Genomic DNA, 18575 nt, shown 5'->3' with positions numbered 1-18575 from the left:
TGGGCCCCCACTAGGTGTCTTGCCTGTGGCACTTTCTACCCTTTTACATTTGAATGTCAAGACTCTCCATGCAGAAAATTGATTCCCAATGATACTATTGAGCGGCTGGGTCACTCAAGAGAAGAAATATAATCTCGCCCAAATTTAAACAGAACAGTGGGAGATAAAGGATTTTCATGAAATTATGAAGATGGTACGTAAAATTTAAGCATCGATTTAAACGGCATATAAGATCTCCTGCAAGGTCGAGAAACAAAAAAGACCTAAATCTGCCGTTTCCAATGTTGTCACTTCAGAAGGTCCAGTGAAACGAAATCTCAAAGACTGCAGTGCAGGTCACAGCACTCCGCCACTGTGATCCACTGCATGGGGCGCCAGTGCTGTATCGTGTGAAGAGAATCCTCCAGCGGTACAGGCACCAGTGAACCCTCAGCTCCTAGCAGTAGCCCCGTGCACACATCGAGTGGAGCTACTCCACTGACTGGAGCTACTCCACTGACTGGAGCTACTCCACTGACTGGAGCTACTCCACTGAAGCTGCCCCCAGAAAGGAGAACCGCTCAGTTTGCCCCCTCGCTCACGACGCCTCTTCCCGGCGTCGGGGGAGCGCTCCGTTCCGCCAATTTCCAGCCGCCCGGCGCGCCTTCTCCGTGCCGGGACTAACCGGGGCCATGTGTCGGGCCGTAACTCATTCCCCCAGCCGAACGGGTAAACACCCTCAGCAGAGCCCCTATCAAATTCCCGCGGAACAAAAGACGGCGAGCGCTTGCGAGGGACGCCTTCGCCCTCGCAGCCATAATGAGCCATCTGTTCAGCCGTGGCAGCGCAAACCAAATGTCATCAAACTGTGCTTCCCCCCCCCCCCCCCCTTCCCTCTCTCTCTCTCTCTCTCTCTCTCTCTCTCTCCCACTTTTCACCTCAGCATCGTTGCAGGTAAACAGCTAATGTTCAGATACCGAGAGAGATCCTCGGTAATGTTCAATCTGTGGCCAACAGCTGCGGCGTCACTCTGCACTGGAGCCTGGCCTAGTGGAAACACGTCTTCACCTGTTCGAGACTCTGCAGGAGAGGCTTCTGGATATCAGTCTGGGAGGAGACCGCAGCTTTGGTTTTGTATGTTCACATACACTTCTGCTGATTTAGAGGAGATATATGGATGGTTCTGCACGCACGCGCACACACACACACTGGAGAAAAATACATATACTCCTCTCAGTTCAAATATTTAATATTAGCAATCGTTTGCAAACAATAATGTAATAGCATTTCATTTCAAAGCATACATTACGTAAGGACAACAGGACAGCACTGATGGCACAGTCAAAGAGGACCACAGCATTTAGTCTGAACTATGAAACAGCAGTCCTTGGCAACCAGAGTCTTCTAAGGCTTCGTGAAAGACCCCAAATGGCAACGGCTTCACAAAGATCCCTTGCAATACAATCCCCCCTCAAAAAGTTTGTTGGAAGTATCAACGAGGTGCCTCGAATCGATGTGCCCACATTCTCCATGTGAAATGGGTCCATGTCAGCAGGCACCTCAGCCACACCCCAGTTAACCTGTACAAACTCAAATGGGCAGAACTAAGTGTGGGGAAATGAGGAGATCGTCTGAACGGGGACCGTAACACCAAGGTTTCAGGAGGCGAAAATAAACCCAAGTCAACATATAACACGAAACCCCCCGGAACATACAAGCTCATCATTACAGAACTACTGATGTTTCTGTCTTCTTTCCTGCTTTATAGTTTTGCATTGCAAGGAAACTGCCTGTTGGGAGCTGCAGGCTAGTGTTATATTTGCATGCCAAGACTGATGTCCTCAGAACCATAAGACCATAGGAAGGTTTTCAGGCACTGGCAGTTGGATGTGGATGAACAGGACTATATGGAGCTGGCCCATTCAGATGCATGTACACAGTGCATGGAGCTTCTGCTTTTCATCTGCTTTTGATTATTACGATTATTGTTATTACTATTTGCAGGGCTTTTGCGGAAAGTAGTGGAAGAGTGAAGAACATCTTCTTCGGAGACATTCAAAGGACACACCATCGTCAGTCAGTGGCCACAAACCGTCTTCCTGGAGAGCTGTGTAACTACACAGTGTATGTAGACCCCGGTGTTTTAACTCTGATGAATGAAGATACCCAAGGGGAAGGTTGGTGGCCACTGAGAAAAGGGGAGGAGTTTGATGAATGGACCTTAAGTGAGGGGGAGGGGCTATTCCTCTGTGGATGGAATTTGGACATCAGATTCAGTGTTGGGTCGCTGGGTAGCACTGTCTGTACACTCTTCAGAGCTCTCAGATGGTGGCCCATTCTCCTCAGGTCCATTCTCCTCCTCAAAGCTGGCACCTTCTCCTTGGGCACCATCGCCATCATATATGATGTCCTCAGGGTTCGGCGCCGGTGGACAGAACTCCTCATCTGGAAGGAGCTGATTAAACACAGACTCGGCCTACGCACACAAATCACATAATTGTGTTACATTACAAGGGATTTTGCTTTGAATATGCAGAGTTGAATATGCATTTTTAAATACATTTTTATGCACCAATAACTAATTTTGAAATAAGATGCCACACACATCATGAAATAAATTAAGAACACCAACACAGAATATGTGATTGCAAGTCACAATATTACTATTTACAAGTTAGCATTTCCCATCTAGCTGCTCAATGGCGCCTCCTTGTGGACCCACCAGCTTAATGGAGTAGTCGCTACCCAGGTTGGCGTCAGGGCCGGTGCAGACGTGGACGTTGCTGGGCAGACTGTAGCAGCTGGTGTCCAGGCCAGACGTGTCGCGCATGTTGAAGTACATGACCCACAATGCCAGAGGCTTCTCACTCTCCTCAGACCCTGCACATGACACCGCCATTATCCCAGCTGCTCCAGACACCAGAGAAACAGACGGCCGGTGTCACAGGAGCAGACCGAAAGCCAGTAACTCCAGTAAAGGGAGCGAGAGGCAAAGGGAGACGCAATATTGACCTTGGGTTTGGTTTTCTCAAACTGCTGAACACATTTGACCACGGTGTCCAGGATCTTGAGCTAGCCTATGCCATGGCAAAGGCCCTTTAGCGCCAATCGCTAAACATAGCGCTTCAGAAAAAAAAAGCAGGACCAAGAACCTCCACCACATCAGGAACATGACAGCATTGCATTCGCTAATCCTAATAACATAAAAGGTGATAAACTAGCCGAGCTACCAAGCTAGACAAGAGTTGATCTGTTAAGGTGCTTTTTCTCACCAAGCCCCCCCAACCAAGTAGACCATCTGGACAAAGGCATATCTCCTGAACAAACCCGCTCTCATCTCTCACTCTTTCATCATGCACCGTATAAGAATCCGTTAGCGAAGTGCTATAAACCTGCGCCGTGACGAGCAGGCTTGATCTGGGAGGGGTGTGCCGGTGGTTCTCCTGGGGGAAACGCTACTTGAAGCTCCCGCGCCATCACTTTGCTGTAGTCAAACTCAAGTATCTTTTAAGCTCACAAAACCACGCTGGCTAAAGCTAACTTTACAAACCTCTTTTTCTTTTGATAATACGGCGCAATAAGGAGTAGTTATTGTGCTGCCAGGCACAACACTTAAACAGGCTGTCACCGCAGTTTGATGGCACCTTTGGCCAAGGTTGAGAATAGGGATATGGTCAAACGTAAGAGGTGTGTGTGTGTGTGTGTGTGTGCGCATGTACGTGGTGTGCATGTGTCTTGTTGGAAGTGTAAAGCTGTCAGTCGGTATCATTACCCTTTAAGTACACGAGCTTCCCCCCCATCCCCCCAAAGAAAAAAATGAAGTGGGAAAAGAAAGGCTAGAAAAAGTACGGAGAAAGGAGGTGTCAGTCTGAAATGTCAACATGGTCATTACCCAAATGTCACACAATTATGACGCGTGTTCCTTTTCCTGCCCGCAGTGGCTCAGTGATTTGCTTAATTTGGTAAGGGTTTTAGGGGGTGGGGGAGAGGTGTGGGAGACATCAATGTTTAACGCCACTTCAAAAAGACCACCCGGCCCTCAAAATACATAAATAAATAAAGGGGGGGGGGGGGGGGGCTGCACTACCAAAACCGACGGCTAATATAACTTTGAACCATTTATGGCACAGAACTGGACCGAATAACCTTTTACCAAAAGCCCCCTATCTGTAACCCCTTCCTGTCTTTACCGTATCGAAGTCTGAACAACGTACTGATAAAGTACGGCTAAGGCGCTAATGTCAGTTCTTTTTCCAAGTATAAGGAGTTGCAGCTAAAAAGCACACTGTATGCGCTACACACACACACGCACGCACGCACAAGCACGGGAGCACACAGCCACACACATACAGATGTGAAAAATGTCAGATTAGCATACACCACGGTTCCTGATGGGCCTAACACTTGCCTACAACTTCACACACACCCAAATCACAGCCACCTCTAACACACTCGGGCATCCCACGTGAACAGAAACACATGCACACTAAAGTAAACAAACAGCAGCGTGCAGCTCAGATCACGACACCGTGAAGAAACTGCACGCAGTAGACTTAGCACCGTTTGTTCTGTGAATCAAACATTGTGGGTGAAGGAAAGAGCACACACTGTGTGTGTCATGCAGTGATATTAGCATAGTATCTGAATTCCTCTACTTGACCCCACTTTGAAACACAAGAGATTCAAAATAAGACCTCACTGCAAACGCAGTAACCTCCGACCCCCACACACAGAAACGGAGACACACACACACACACACACACACACACACACTCTCTCTCTCTCTCAGAATGAATGAGAATCTGTCGCTCAGGTGACTTTGTCTCTTTGACCTGTTCTGGCCCACTGCTTCCCTTATCTAGTGATTCATCCTCAAGACCTCTGCCAGTATTTGTTCTGACATTTTAATTAAAATACTACTACCTCATTCCTGTGATAAAAAGGGGTGTGTGTAGAGTGAGGCCCGAATACACACCCCTCCGCAACACTGGCAATGCACCTGAGCACAGTATAGATGATCGTACACACACACACACACATAACAGTCGTTTGTAATTGTTTGCACCTAGAAGCACTTAAAATGGAGAAGAAAAATAAATGTAAGACTGAGAAATTGAAAAAGATGTTCGAGAATAAATGAAGAAAACGGAGACATAGAGATAAAGAGCTATGGGCAGAAAGAAAGACAGAAAGAGAGAAAGAAAGGTGTAGCCAAAGCTGGTCTATGAAGGAAATCAGCAAAAAGATGAAGATAAAGGAAGGGTAGAGGAGGTGACGATGATGATGGAGAGAAAAGGAGGGTGAGCGAGAGAGAGGAAGATGGAGGCACGCAGACAGGTTTTCGTCTGGAAATCTGTAGCACTCTTTTGATGACCTTGTCTCATGGCTGTAGAGGCAGAGCCATAAAAAAAAAACGACGGTCATCATCGCCACCCTTATCCAGAGACGTCTGTGGCTGGTCAGGATGGTGTCATCATTTCAAGTTCGGCACTAAAAACTAGCTAACAAAGGTGCCTTTTGCCCTGGGAAGTGGCATCTATGTAACTGCAGTCCCTAATCATCGAATTATATTTTAGAACATTTCTGGGTAATACAAAATGCTTTCCCAAGATCTAAATATTAAGGGCTTCACATTTTAACAGCGAATTTGAGTCCATGAACAGGCTCAACCGCTCACCCTTCTCAGTGAATTTACATTCAAATGAAAACAAATACATATCAGGGTTGTTCAACATGCTAATAAATTAATTAAACAAACATCCCCTTCAAACACGACTGGCTTCTGTCCCTGTGATTGAACGTCGACGCTAGATTGCGTACGAGGCCGCCCTCCAATTTACAGTCAAGGAGCCGGGCAGACCCTGACAGAGTGTAATGGGAATCAATGTCATGAGAGACTGGTCCCAGTCTCTCCACCACCCCCCCACTTCCAGCAACGCTACCATTCATATCCATCACCATTATTGCCGATAAGGGCTCGCCGCTGGGCCCCCGCTGGTGAATGTCATGGCAACGTGAGATCTTTCTTCTTTAAGAAGAAGAAGCAGATCATCTCCATGTGTCAGTGCGGACGGTGGGCTCGGACAAGGGCAGCAGGAGGAACAGAGGAGTTCACGTGCTGGGCAAGGGGCCAGGAGTCGGAGGTCAATAATGCAAAGATGGATGGAAAGGGGTGGGGTGGGGTAAGGGATGTTGATAGGAAGTGATGGAGATGGCGGCCTCACCTTGCACGGGTTCCTCCTCAGGGCTGTTGGGAACGTGGAAGAGTCTGGATACTACTGGTGCCAGGTCTTCACGCGCCGACCCCAAGGCTGGGCAGGTCAAGTGGACCAAATCTGTTGAAGGAGCACAGGCACCGACCTCTGGGTTTCTGGACATTTACTACAATGGTGCATAAACCAAAAACTTTAGAATTCATTTTTATTTACAGGCTGGCAAAAACTAAAGGAACAATATGGAGGATTTTGCTTTGAAGTTTGATCAAAAGTTCCAAATGGACTCCTGGTGAAATTTTTGCTTTGGAGTGCTTCAGGTTCAAATCACAGTTGTGGCATGCGGTGTCTATGGACAAAAGTTCCTACAGGATCAGAGGGGCTTCCATAGGTTTGCATCAATCACTCAAGCACTCAAACAAGAGAAGGGCCAACGCTAATGGGAATCAGCAGGAGCTGAAGTAACGTTTCAGGCTGGTTCTTCTCTCGTGTTCAAACCCCAACTTAGTCGTGTTGTCTAACCACTGATCTTGTTTCAGGGGGACTGACTTCATTCATAGGTTATGCATTGAACTCAACTTAAAAACTACTCATCATTTTTTCTCTGTTCAAAGGTTTGTAGGATAATATGGCACGTGAGCCTTAAAGACTGTGAGGGAGACATTGCCAAGTTCGGAGAATTACTCTCACCTCGACCCGAGAGAAAGTGGAACCTCGGCGATGGCCAATATACAGCCAAGGCAGAGAAAGTTTAATGCAGTTACGTTCTATGTTCGGACATAAAACATTCTCTCAACAGAAACTGCACTACCAAGAAAAACATAGGCTCGTATGCATAAACAGTTTCACTGCATAAAATAAATTCTGAAAGCTTCTTTATAGGCTATAAAAAACAATTAACGAAAAGATATTTCTCTTAACCTGTTTCATTAAAAGATCAGGTCCATCACATTTCATACCCTTAAATGAGCTAATGTTTGCTTAATGTACCACAGAATGGAAAACAGTTTTTACCATTGGCATATCTGATTAAGAATGGTTCAGTACTTAGAACTTCACATTTCACTCTAGGTTCTGATACTCTACATGAAATCAAGATTGCTTTGCTTAACATTTGACATGGAAATGAGGACGTTCCAATTTTATTCGCATCACAACCCTGATGGCTACCTGCAAGCAAGCCTATGTGATTTTATCCGTTTTTTGTTGGTTGAAGCCACATCATCTTGCATCAAACGTTTCAGGGACCTGACAACTTTAAGTTACTTTACTTTGCTATTGTTGTCAAGACTGAAAGCAATTAGCTAGTACTGGTAGCTTTAAGTAACTAGCTAGCATAGCTAGCTAAATACTAGGACAATCTAGTTAGCTAGCTTATTTACATGGAGATTCATTTTATGCATCTGCCTATGTCCCATTCAAAGAAATAGTCCATGTTTCATCTACAATACTACAATACAAGATGCGTCTTTGCCATTCCCTTATCCCTAATCTTTTTTACTTTCGGCTGTCTAGTTAACAAAATAAAACTAAGTTAACTAGTTAGTTTGGTTGCTTAGAGAGATCTACTGTATACAGCAGTATAGACATCATACTCGTGATTTAGCTAGTTAATCTGTTAAAATCAGCTGTGTTTGAGAACTGAAATATCCTTTGATTCAGGTTCAAAAATATAGTTGAATGTTTAATCACTCTATGGCTCACCTCTTGCAGTTAGCTAACGACTATGATTTCGACCTGTTGATTCTGTGAGCAACCATGGTGCCTGGCTGAATACCAGCCTATCAGAGCAGAGGTCATCCATTATTCATGAACTCACAAAAAAGGGTTGTAAAAAAAAATGGCTTGTTTCATTCTAGGCCCAAATCATAGGGTTGTAAATGGGCATGTAAAACAGCATCTGGGCATTTTTCACCCCGACCAAAGTCACATACCTTCTATATAGACATCAGAGAACAATTTCAAGATAGTGAAATCCATTACATGGCACCTTTAAATATTTAAATTATTTGCTGCTCAGATGTTATCTTCCTAAACATGTCTAAACACTGACCAATAATTTAAGTCTTGTTGAGACTCCACCCTTGAGATTCTACACATTTTCTATAGCATGAGCAAAATGGTGGCCACCAGCAATTATGTGCTAAATACACTCTGTCACCTTCTCCGAGACTGCTATCATCATCATCGTCCAAAGCAATTGTGAGTGATGTGCCAACGAGGAAGTGGATTATTTAAAAGAAGAGTGATTCCTGTCTCTTCACCTGGGAATCAGGGACTTAGGGGGGGGGGGGGGTGCCAGCTCTAGCTCTGCACAGAGACTCCACCCCCTCCCCACCCCATTCAGCCCCAAGTCAATTCCCAGCGAGAGGAAGTGAAGTTCCGCTGATTAAGCTCCTTATTCCTCCCATCAAGACAGAGCCAGTGGCCAGGGCCCCGCGCCAAGACCACGATCCATCTCCACCCAAAGCCGCTCTCCTCTCCCGTCGTGATTGATAGCAAAATAATGTCGGCGTAACAAAAAGAATAACTTCCATAAATAACAATGGAGTTGATGGCAGAGTTGTCAGTGGCGTGAACAGGGCGGAGGCGGTCTGCATGGTAACAACAGCGGCAGGTCCGGGGCATGTCGCAGATCCACAGCCACTTGTAAGGGCCACCGGTTAGCTGGATACTGCACCAAATAAATGTGGGTCATGTACTTGTGAACCTATTTATCCTCAGCGACACCATTTCCCCTCACATATGGGTTAAAATGTACTCAGGAGTGCATCTAAATGAGGTTAGTGAACTTACTGTACAGAATTATTCGCTCACTGCTGTTTGGCTTTGAAAATCAAACCACAGATGCCTTGAATGACCACAGGGGAATTTGAGGGAAAATTGCCTCAGGCAACATTAATTAGTGTGCAGTAGGCCTGTGGTAAATGAAAACCAAACCATAGTAGATGGTACATCTCAACAATGTAGTGCGAATCTCGACATCTCAGGGGCGGCCATGGAGACTTACAGGTTCCGGGCATGCAGGTCATGGAGGAAGAGCTGAGCTCCACGGCCCTCACGGCTGGAGAAGAGGACTCAAGAGGAGGCACGGTCACCAACGAGATCTGCACGCAGAGGCATACGGATATTAAACATTCAGGCATTCACACTCTCTCTTCCTCACATGAGTGCACACACACACACACACACACACACACACACACACACACACACACTGAATTACATGTGCCAACAAAAGGTCCACACACACAGCAGCTGCACTTGAATAATGAAGTGGGCGAGACAGGGAAAAATCCTGTTAGCTAAACACTTTGCAAACCAAACGACATCCCCATAATCCTGTTACACGACTCGAGACGTTTTCATACGGCTCTTCCGTTTTCAGATCAACTAAGGCCAGCTTTTCAAATCAAGTGAACACACCTTTGCTCTCAAGGAGGGGGTATAAAAAAAAAAAAAAAAAAAGAGAAAGTTCAAAAAGCAACTTCTTTCCCCTCTCATGAATGTAAGTGCAACGAATGAGCAGCTAATTAAAACCAGCTTTAATATTTAATTATGTTTTGTCACACACAGTCATGTAATATTTCATTTCCACACTGTGTCAGGAAGCAGATATGAATTTCCACCGAGTCTAATGAGCAGAAATTACATACGCTTTGAGTGCACGAGTCCGTGTGTGTGTGTGCGTGCATGTATGTGTGCGAATACTCAATTGCAGGTTTTTGAGGGAGATCAAACCAGGCCAGACTGAGAGCTGATTGAATGAGTGTTCGGCCTCTATTCAAATCCAAATTCAAATGTAAATTCCATATTGAATTTATCAACCATGATGCTCATGTGCTCTTCATCTACGAGACCTATATCCACCATCCGTATCTGTGGCACTCAAATTAGCCTCGGTGGATGCTAGCATGTCACCTTTCATTCTCCCTGCACTCCGATTAATTCATCAAATTCCAAAGCTGTTAGGGAGAGCGGGATTACGCGCCTTTCACTGAAACGCTTTTCTTCTTCCTCATAATTCACTTTGGAACGTAATGCTCGCGAGCGGGACGTCAAAACTGCGGTAACGATCCCACAAATCGGCTCTGATGTTTTGTTCGTTCTCTGCCTGCTGACTCTTGGACGCTTCCCAAGAATCCATACAAACGTGACGGGCAGCATAAAGCAACACCGCGCAGTGGCGGGAGGCTGGCACACGCAGGACACGGGCACACGCATGCAAACGCGGACAGCAGAGGACGGCCGAATTTAAAATACGTGCAAGGATATGCGAGAAGGCGTTTTAGTTGTGATGGGCCTCCTTTTGTTTGCGATTAAGAATAGAGAGGATGCTTGGGGCAGGGGGAGGGGGGGCAGAGAGAAAGATGAAAAAATAATGAAAAGAACAGGCCAGCCAGCTAGATAAACAGGCAGAAAGACACGCCCACCCACAAATAAGTACCTGCTGATCAGAATCGGAGGACAAAACCGATCGATCTGTGATGACCACTGCTCTGGAGATCTGCCTATGAGATCATATCCGAGACACACACATACATCCAGCAAAGTTAAAACAAATATTTCACTTTAATCAATACCAGTGTTTTAATAAACATATAAACAAGAAAGAAAAGAAACAACAGTGATGCAGTTTATGCCAACATAGTTTAGGGTTAGTCAAAGATTAATGACTGAGAATGAGTGAGAGGAGAGAGGAAGGAGAAACTGAAACACTAAATCTAATTTGGTCCATTACAATTTAAAGGGGTTGCAATTAACATTGCTGATATAAGGGGCGATGGTTCTGAACTGGTACTTCATTTATGCAGTATTTAGACATTCAGCAGTAATTTGAGTCTATAAGAATAAAATAAGTCAGTTTAAGCTGCTAGAGGATATATCCAGACATGCATCATATTCTGCCAAAGTTCACAAAAGGTCTTAAAGCACTACTGTACCCTTTAGATTTCATTCACCAATAGATGTCAAACTGGATAAGAGATTAAATGAATCATTTACTCAAATATGTTGGTGACACATCTGCGCGAAAACAAAATAAACTTCAAATAACAAATAAGAGACAGGGAATGTACGATTTGACAGTGAAGCAGCCTTCTTTAGTGGCCGATAAATACTGCCCACTGAGCAGTGCGTGGTGCCTTTCTCCAACAGGTCACCACTGCATGTCACCACCGCCACAGGTTATTGACAGCAACAATGGTTTCAATTTAAATGATTTGTGCCATGGTAATTTAGCTGTGATCAGCGCTAAAAAATAAATAAAAAAACCCAACAAACCAAAAAACTTAAAAGTCAAAACATAAACCAAAACGGGCATTGGAACCCAGTATAATTTCACTGCTGAGTTGAGTAGAGTGTGTTGGGTTACATGTGCTCCGGCTCAACGGAAGTGGGATTGATTCACGGCAGTAAATTCTGCCCTGCTGTTTCTGTGGTTACCGTGTCCGTCTCAAGTACGTTACAGATTGGTACATGAAAGCTGCTTGTGAAAAAAGGGGCACCACAACCCCCTCCCCACCTACCTGTGTGAGGTCTTTGCTCTCTGCTCATCTCTGAGGTAGCCGTCCTCCACAACAAAATGGTTGCAGCTGATTCGCTGGCCATGCGTGTCAATTACAGCTTTACACCTTTCAAGATAAACAGGGCAGAACAGGTGAGTCACAGGTAAAATGTCCATTTGTTTGTCGCTCTAAGGCTCTCCAGCTGGAGATTCACCTGACAATTACGTCTGGCCTCAAACTTTTTGCCAAGAAAAACCAAGTTTTTAAAGCTTGACCAGGAAAAACTGAGAATACATTCAGTAAGTGGTTAGACTGATATGCCACTTTAAGTGTGAGAGAAAAGCCACCAAGCAACAGGAGACAGTGAAAATCTGTGTCAGACTGAAGTTTTGTAATAAAAGTGTGTTAGTGCAGATCCAGGGGCAAACGTGTGACCTTCTCAGTCTTCACACACACACACACATATACACACACACATATACACACACACACACACAGAAAGAGAGAGACAGGAAGAAGAAGGGGGAACGAAGGGGAATCTGTCGGCTTGTTATGTCAAGAGTTATAAATGTGCTTTATAGGGCTCATTATCCAAACTAATGGGCTACGGGTGACATCCTTGAAATGGACTTTCACATCACAATAAAGGACCAGGCAAGCACCTCGCTCCCCCGACAAAAAGGGCGGCCCTCAGAACAATCTTCCCTCTGCCCACGTGCCGGACTGACTTCGGGACAGATCTGTTTATGTAAATGAAGATTTATTTGCTGAGGAGAACTGGCGAAGGAAGCCACAGGGGTTCCAATCAATCGCCAGCCGATGCGATGAACGCGGGCGATATGGGACACACTCCACAGCCTCGCCGCACCTGAGGGGCAAGTGCCAGCGAAGCGCAGACACAGGGTGCACGCACACACGCACACACACACACAGTGTGCACACACCAGCCTTTCAGGATCACTGCTGAATCTGGCACTGCTGCCAAGAAAAGACTAACGGTTACTTTCAGAATTGACCCTCTTTGTCTAACATCTGACCTCCCGCCACATTCTTCTAACACAAGCCTCAAGGACTCAATTACGCACCATCAACCTCCCTTTGGAACTTGAAATTTGGAGACTGTCAGACACCACAGGTCTGATGATCACAGGTCCCATTGCTGTGTACTGTACCTCAGTCCCAGGAGGACCCACACTTATACGCACAGAAGTGTCTTCTGTCAGCATTCATAAAATGTTGATATAGTGCTAATCACTGGGTTTCACTTGACCCAAGGCCAGGTCCTGCTTTCTAGATCATCAAAACTGTTCATAAATACCTCTCATAAAGCACTGGCTGCCTCTGAGCCAATCAGAACGTTAACCTTGTTCCTGATGGGCACACGCTTCCAAACTCATTTGACTTTTATACACTTCCCCACAAACACTCCTTAGTTCAGGCTAAATTGATCATGGGCAGTATGCAAAATGACGTCATGACGGATGGTACAGCTGAGGTGAAGCTCGTCTTAGGTCTGAGGTGAAGCTCGTCTTGGGTCTGAGGTGAAGCTCATCTTGGGACTGAGGTGAAGCTCATCTTGGGTCTGAGGTGAAGCTCATCTTGGGTCTGAGGCCTGAAGACACAACTGAGGTCTGAAGTCTTTACTGAGTTTGAGGTAAAGCTTGAGGTCTGAGGTCAGAACTGAGGACTGAGGTGAGGTACGACCCAAAAATAGGGCCTGCGCAACAAAAGACCTGGAGATGGACAGCTGTTCTGAGCCAGTAACACGGAGTGACAGGGCCACTCAGCGTAGCCGAGTGGAGCGATCAAGTCATGCTGATGAGGCAAGAGATAAGAGCAGCGGGACAAATGGGATCGGACACGTGATTGAGGCGACTGTCGCCCGTGCTAACAAGTCGGGCCGCTGTCGGACCCACCTCCGCGCCAAGTGGCAGGTGGGCTCCACGGCCCCATAATCCTCTGCTGCATTATTAATCTAGCTCTACCCTTTTCAGCTTTATGCCTGTAATAAGAGAAGACATAGGGAGGTAATTTATGATGCTGGGGAAATTAAAATCATTGTTCAGCCTGCCAGACACCTTGCCAACTCTTCTTTTCTTTTTTCTTCTACCTCTTCACCTTCATGGAACTTTTTTTTCTGCCCCCCCCCCAGCCGATGATGTATGGCAAGAGCGGGGTCGAGTCGACAACCGGGTGCCTCTGGCGGAGGGCAGCGATTCTCCACGCCGAGCCCTCTGATGGAGCTCTATGGACTGGATTTCAGGACCTGATTGACACAGTAACTTGGAAACCGTCCAGCACTCGACCAGGATCCTCAGCGCGCATATGGGCAGCGCCGAGTGGCGCTGGTTGTTGTCCAGGAGATTGGACCCTGCGGCTTTCCTCGAAAACTTGCGCAGGCCCACATCACCTGTTCGCGCTTGTTCGACTTTCTGGTCCTGATGAGGGAGGCGGAAGGGCTCAGGAGCGGCGTCTATTCGTCACGGCTGTCTTGATAAGTTTTTGGTATGCCGCGTTAAGTCCTGAAGACCACTTAGCCGCAACACCGCTCAAGCACGGGCAGCAGTGGGGGACCGAAGGGCGAGTGGACCGGCTCTGCCAGGGTCACGTCGTATATATGGAGACGACCTCTGTCAAATGAAACTAGGGAGGGAGACAGTCACCTACGAGCTTGAGAGCTCTTTATGCTCTCCAGGAAGAGGACAGGAAGTCAAAGTCAGGCGTCTCAGTGAGACGGTTCCCTAGTCACTTCCAAGCACACCGCTTCTTCTTTCGGTGTCCGGACTGAAAATCTCAGAGCCTTCTTCCCAGCAGGGGAACAAGGCAACCACACGCACCCATCCCTGTGTGCTATCCACATCCACAGAAAACCCCCCAACCCCACCCCTGGTGGCGTCACCCACCGCCAAGATGAAAGAAACTCAATATTTCGCCCAAGATGCGGCCAGGGAGCGAACAGGAATGAAAGAGAGAGAAAACGGGGGAGGGGTGGAGCAGCAAAGGAAAAAAAGAAAAAAAAAAGCTCCGATCTAACCTAGTTTATGACAACAATCCACCTTTGAAACTCATTAAAGGCCTTTCTGGTGAGGCCTGACGCACATTATCAGCACAGATTAATCAAGGGAGACTGGAGATGAACTCTCATTTTTTAAGAGGCAGCAACAGAGGGCTTTTTTGTCTTCAGATGAAAATCAATTAGTGGAGGTAAGGCCACAAGGAAAAAGCGGCATCACTCATCGCCGGCCCAAGTGGCAGGGACCGTGATTTGTCTTCCGAGCTCGGCTGCTTCAGGGGGGCTGTGCACTGCTGTCTCCCAGAAAATTAATTCCATATCTATAATTCTGAGCCCCCTCCTGGTCCCTCTCAGAACCCCTCTCCCCCTCTCCAACTCACCCTCTTACTCTCTTTTTGCTTTATTTCCAGGGACCTGTTTACAAAGGAACTCCAGTCGAAGTTGAGGCCCAACCTAGACTAGATGAGCTAGGATGAAGGCCAAGTCTGCTGTCTCCTGGCTTTTTATCTTTTTTTTTTGGTGGTGGTGGGGGGGGGGGCATGTTTTCTTGTTCTTTTGTTTTAGTATTTGTGTCAGAGCGAAGTTGGTGTAGGTGGTGGATCGATGGTGAGCTACTTACTTGCCCGATTCCTTGTCCACAACCAGACACTGTACGGAATGTCGCAGGCAATAAATCCCGCCAAAGACAGCACACATTCTGGGGGGGGGGGGGGGGGGGGGGGGGGGGGGAAGAAACACGCAACGACCCACCCATGCACCCACACACACACACACACACACACACACACACACACACACATTTAGGCACAGACACATTAGACTGAATTTGTTAGGATCTGGCAAACACCCACAATTACAAGAGATAGTATGACATTAAAGGCAACAAAGGATCTGATCACACCTTGTCTACACCGAAAGAACAAAATCTAATTAATTTGACAGGGCAAAAATGTCACCAGAAACATAAGTCACGTTATTTCACACTTTCTCTTGCAGCTTTTTGTAGTAAAGGAGCTGTTGCAGCTCATACAACAAGGAGCAAATTTCATCATTTTGATCAATAAGTAGCAATCACAGACCTGTTATTACATAAGCAGCTTTTACATAAGATGAACCCTAAACTCCCCCTTCCATTGAACAAGTCCCAGCAAGTTAAAAGCCAACTGGATACAACTGACTTGTGATATGGTTCTGGTTCACCCAAGAGAGCCGCCTTCGTAAAATGAAGGGATTACAGAGGCTGTATGTCGGATCTACATGGGGACCAGGTCTAAAGGAAGAGATGAAGTGATAGCAGTAGATATACCCAGTCATTCCCATAGTCTAGGGTCCCCGAGGATGAGGGGGGGTTGGGGGCTGCTAAAATGCCTCTGTCCCCACAGATTAATCTAAAGACATGGCATCTTAATAAAGCACTGGGGAAGGTGGGTGGGGGGGGAGAAGCTGAACCTGCCAGCAATCATCTGGGCCCATCTCATGTCCTCCACAGAAGCCCACAGAAACGGCAGGGGAAAGTCCTTTGATGTCATTAACCCTAACTGACAGACGTTTAAGCTGATATTACTCTAATTAACTGCCCGCCGTCGGCCGCGATGGCAGAGCACACGGGGGCCGCCATCCACCACCCCCTCCTCCCCCCACGTGCCCTGCCGATCGCCCCCACGACATCGCGCACCATCGCAGGGCTAAATTAACAGTTGTGAAAATCCGGTACCCCCGCACGAGCCCTCGGTCTTTATAGCCTCTAAATGGCATTTCAGTTCCTATCAAGGCGGGAATCAGGGGACGTGATTTTTTAATACGCTAGCAAAACAATGGGGGCCATTAATAGCCCAACGCCGTGACAGCGCCCTCGCCGATGATTTATGAGTTTGTGTATAATTTGATTATGCTATTAATTCCACTGATTACAGCTGCAGTGAGTGTGGAGAAGGTCACATCCAAAATAAATCTTTGACAACTCCCCCTTTCTCATCACCTAACCCTCCCCTTCACCCAAATCCCCACAAAACAACTGCCTCCAACTAGTTATTTCTGTAATTAAAAGGTAATGTAACAAGAAGCACAAATAAGCTGCAGGCTCTTCCAGCGACATCGCACTCAAGCCCAAAATAAATTGAACGGAGCCTCACAAGGGCGGAGGCTGCCTTGTTTTCAACTTCACAGGCACGTGATGGGACGGTAATGATGAAATATCAGAACCACATAATGGCTAGGTATACCCACGGGCTGTAATCCAGTACAAATACTAGTTTGTCAAGCTAAGTAGATTGTTCCATCATGGACAATGAGGGTTGGGGGACAAACAAGCAAACATGCACATCAATGATCAAAAACTGAGATGTTGGGACATTTTTGGAGGAGGAGGAGGAAGAGGAGGAGGAGGAGGAAGAGGACCCAAGACCAATCTTAAAGAGTTTGGCCTACACTCTAGTAAGGCTGAGTTCCTATGAAGTGGAGTCAAGACTTGTCTGGCTTGTTCCTGACTAATTCTGATCACCATCACTCCTAACAGGTACACTACACGTGTGTTCTTACACTTTCTTACCAGTTTCTGAATTCAAGATTTCCTGGTCAACTTCTTTTTTCACCAATGTACAAACATGGAAAGGTGTTTGCTAACACATGCTTCCTCCAAAGAGTGTAGCCAATTACCTTCGTCTGCAGCCAATCACGATGACCTGCTACATTTTGCAAGGACACGAGTTCGGAACCACAAAGCATTTTTCTTTTCTATAAACAAAGGCACATCTATATATTATACACAAAAAGGACTAGCTGCAGAATATAAATAAGAGGGTAAGGTGATTAATTACATTATCTCAACCAATTATATTATTCGCCTCATACCTTTGAAGCATTCGACACAAATGTGCTATTGTATCTTACTTTCTTTCTTACTAACTGTGCAGCTTTGCAAATGCAGTGGAGCATGAGTATGAGGTCAAGACCTCCTCTAGCCCCTGAGTCCACCAGTGAGCACTCACTCTCTCTGCTCACTCCTATAACTACATACCTTTCATATCAGTTTCAATGTACTCACTCAATAATTCATAGTAGTCACTAAATAATATGCCCAAGATTAATAACTAAGGAATTAGCCTGAATTAAAGTGCTTAACCCCTCCTTAAATGCATCAAGTAAGGGTGGGGCTAAATATGATTCATTGATTCGTTTAGAATTAAATAGATGGCTGAGAAGACACGGATGTTACAGCTAGGCGTGCAACAGACAGGGTGACTCAACTTTATAAGCTGCTGCTCCTGGGACATAAAGCGAAGGAACAAACGTCTGTGAGTGTGAAATTACTAACGGGACAGTGTGGCTGCAGGTTTTTGTTCCAGCGAGCAGGAACGCACGCAAGACAACTAATCGGCTGTTTGAAGACCAACGCCAAACTGATTAAGTGGAAGCAGGTGCACTCCGGCAGTGCTGGAACGTAAACCCACAGCCACAGAGGCCCTTCGTGGATAAAACCGCATGCTCCTGATGCAGAAGGCATTCGCTGCATCGCTGTGACTCTAGATGCTTCAGTAAATGTACGTTGGCAAAGGTGAAAAAGGCCTGCCCTCTTGATAAGGCCTTCATAATTGGACTAACGCCACCCGATACCTCCGTCCCTCGCAGGCCAAAATCATCAGGAGAATTCATGATGAGGAACAGCCAAGGGGTTTACAACCACTTTTTCTGCGTGCGTCAACAATAAATCCTCCGCCGCCCAGGAGGAGCTAAACAAACAGAATTACTGCACGCGGCAAAGACCACTCACCTGTCAGGATCGCTGCTCACAAAATGTGCTTGTAATCTGGGGTGCTGGGCGCCAGAGTGGGGGGCTAATGGTTGGCCAATAATTAAAAGAAAACA

At 46.3% G+C, this 18575-nt stretch overlaps 1 protein-coding gene across 2 annotated transcripts in view; it reads right to left on the bottom strand.

Moving 5' to 3' along the window:
* Window positions 1–1212: 1212 nt before the first annotated feature.
* chm (CHM Rab escort protein) overlaps window positions 1213–18575 on the bottom strand; it is a 30508-nt gene continuing 13145 nt past the window's right edge. The window contains exons 9-15 of one of the 2 annotated variants that reach the window (XM_076979616.1): window positions 15331–15408; window positions 11720–11824; window positions 10639–10702; window positions 9202–9298; window positions 6204–6314; window positions 2702–2859; window positions 1213–2455 (exon numbers count right to left, since the gene is read on the bottom strand). In XM_076979616.1, coding sequence (XP_076835731.1) covers window positions 2219–2455; window positions 2702–2859; window positions 6204–6314; window positions 9202–9298; window positions 10639–10702; window positions 11720–11824; window positions 15331–15408 — 850 coding nt within the window. In that variant the 3' untranslated portion in view covers window positions 1213–2218. The remainder of the gene's footprint in view (window positions 2456–2701; window positions 2860–6203; window positions 6315–9201; window positions 9299–10638; window positions 10703–11719; window positions 11825–15330; window positions 15409–18575) is intronic. The other variant, XM_076979617.1, reaches the window with a different exon arrangement.

This window comes from Brachyhypopomus gauderio, chromosome 18, assembly GCF_052324685.1.
Source record: "Brachyhypopomus gauderio isolate BG-103 chromosome 18, BGAUD_0.2, whole genome shotgun sequence".
Taxonomy (NCBI): Eukaryota; Metazoa; Chordata; class Actinopteri; order Gymnotiformes; family Hypopomidae; genus Brachyhypopomus; species Brachyhypopomus gauderio.
Note: the sequence above shows the minus strand (reverse complement) of the source record. Positions and strands in the feature narration are given on the sequence as shown.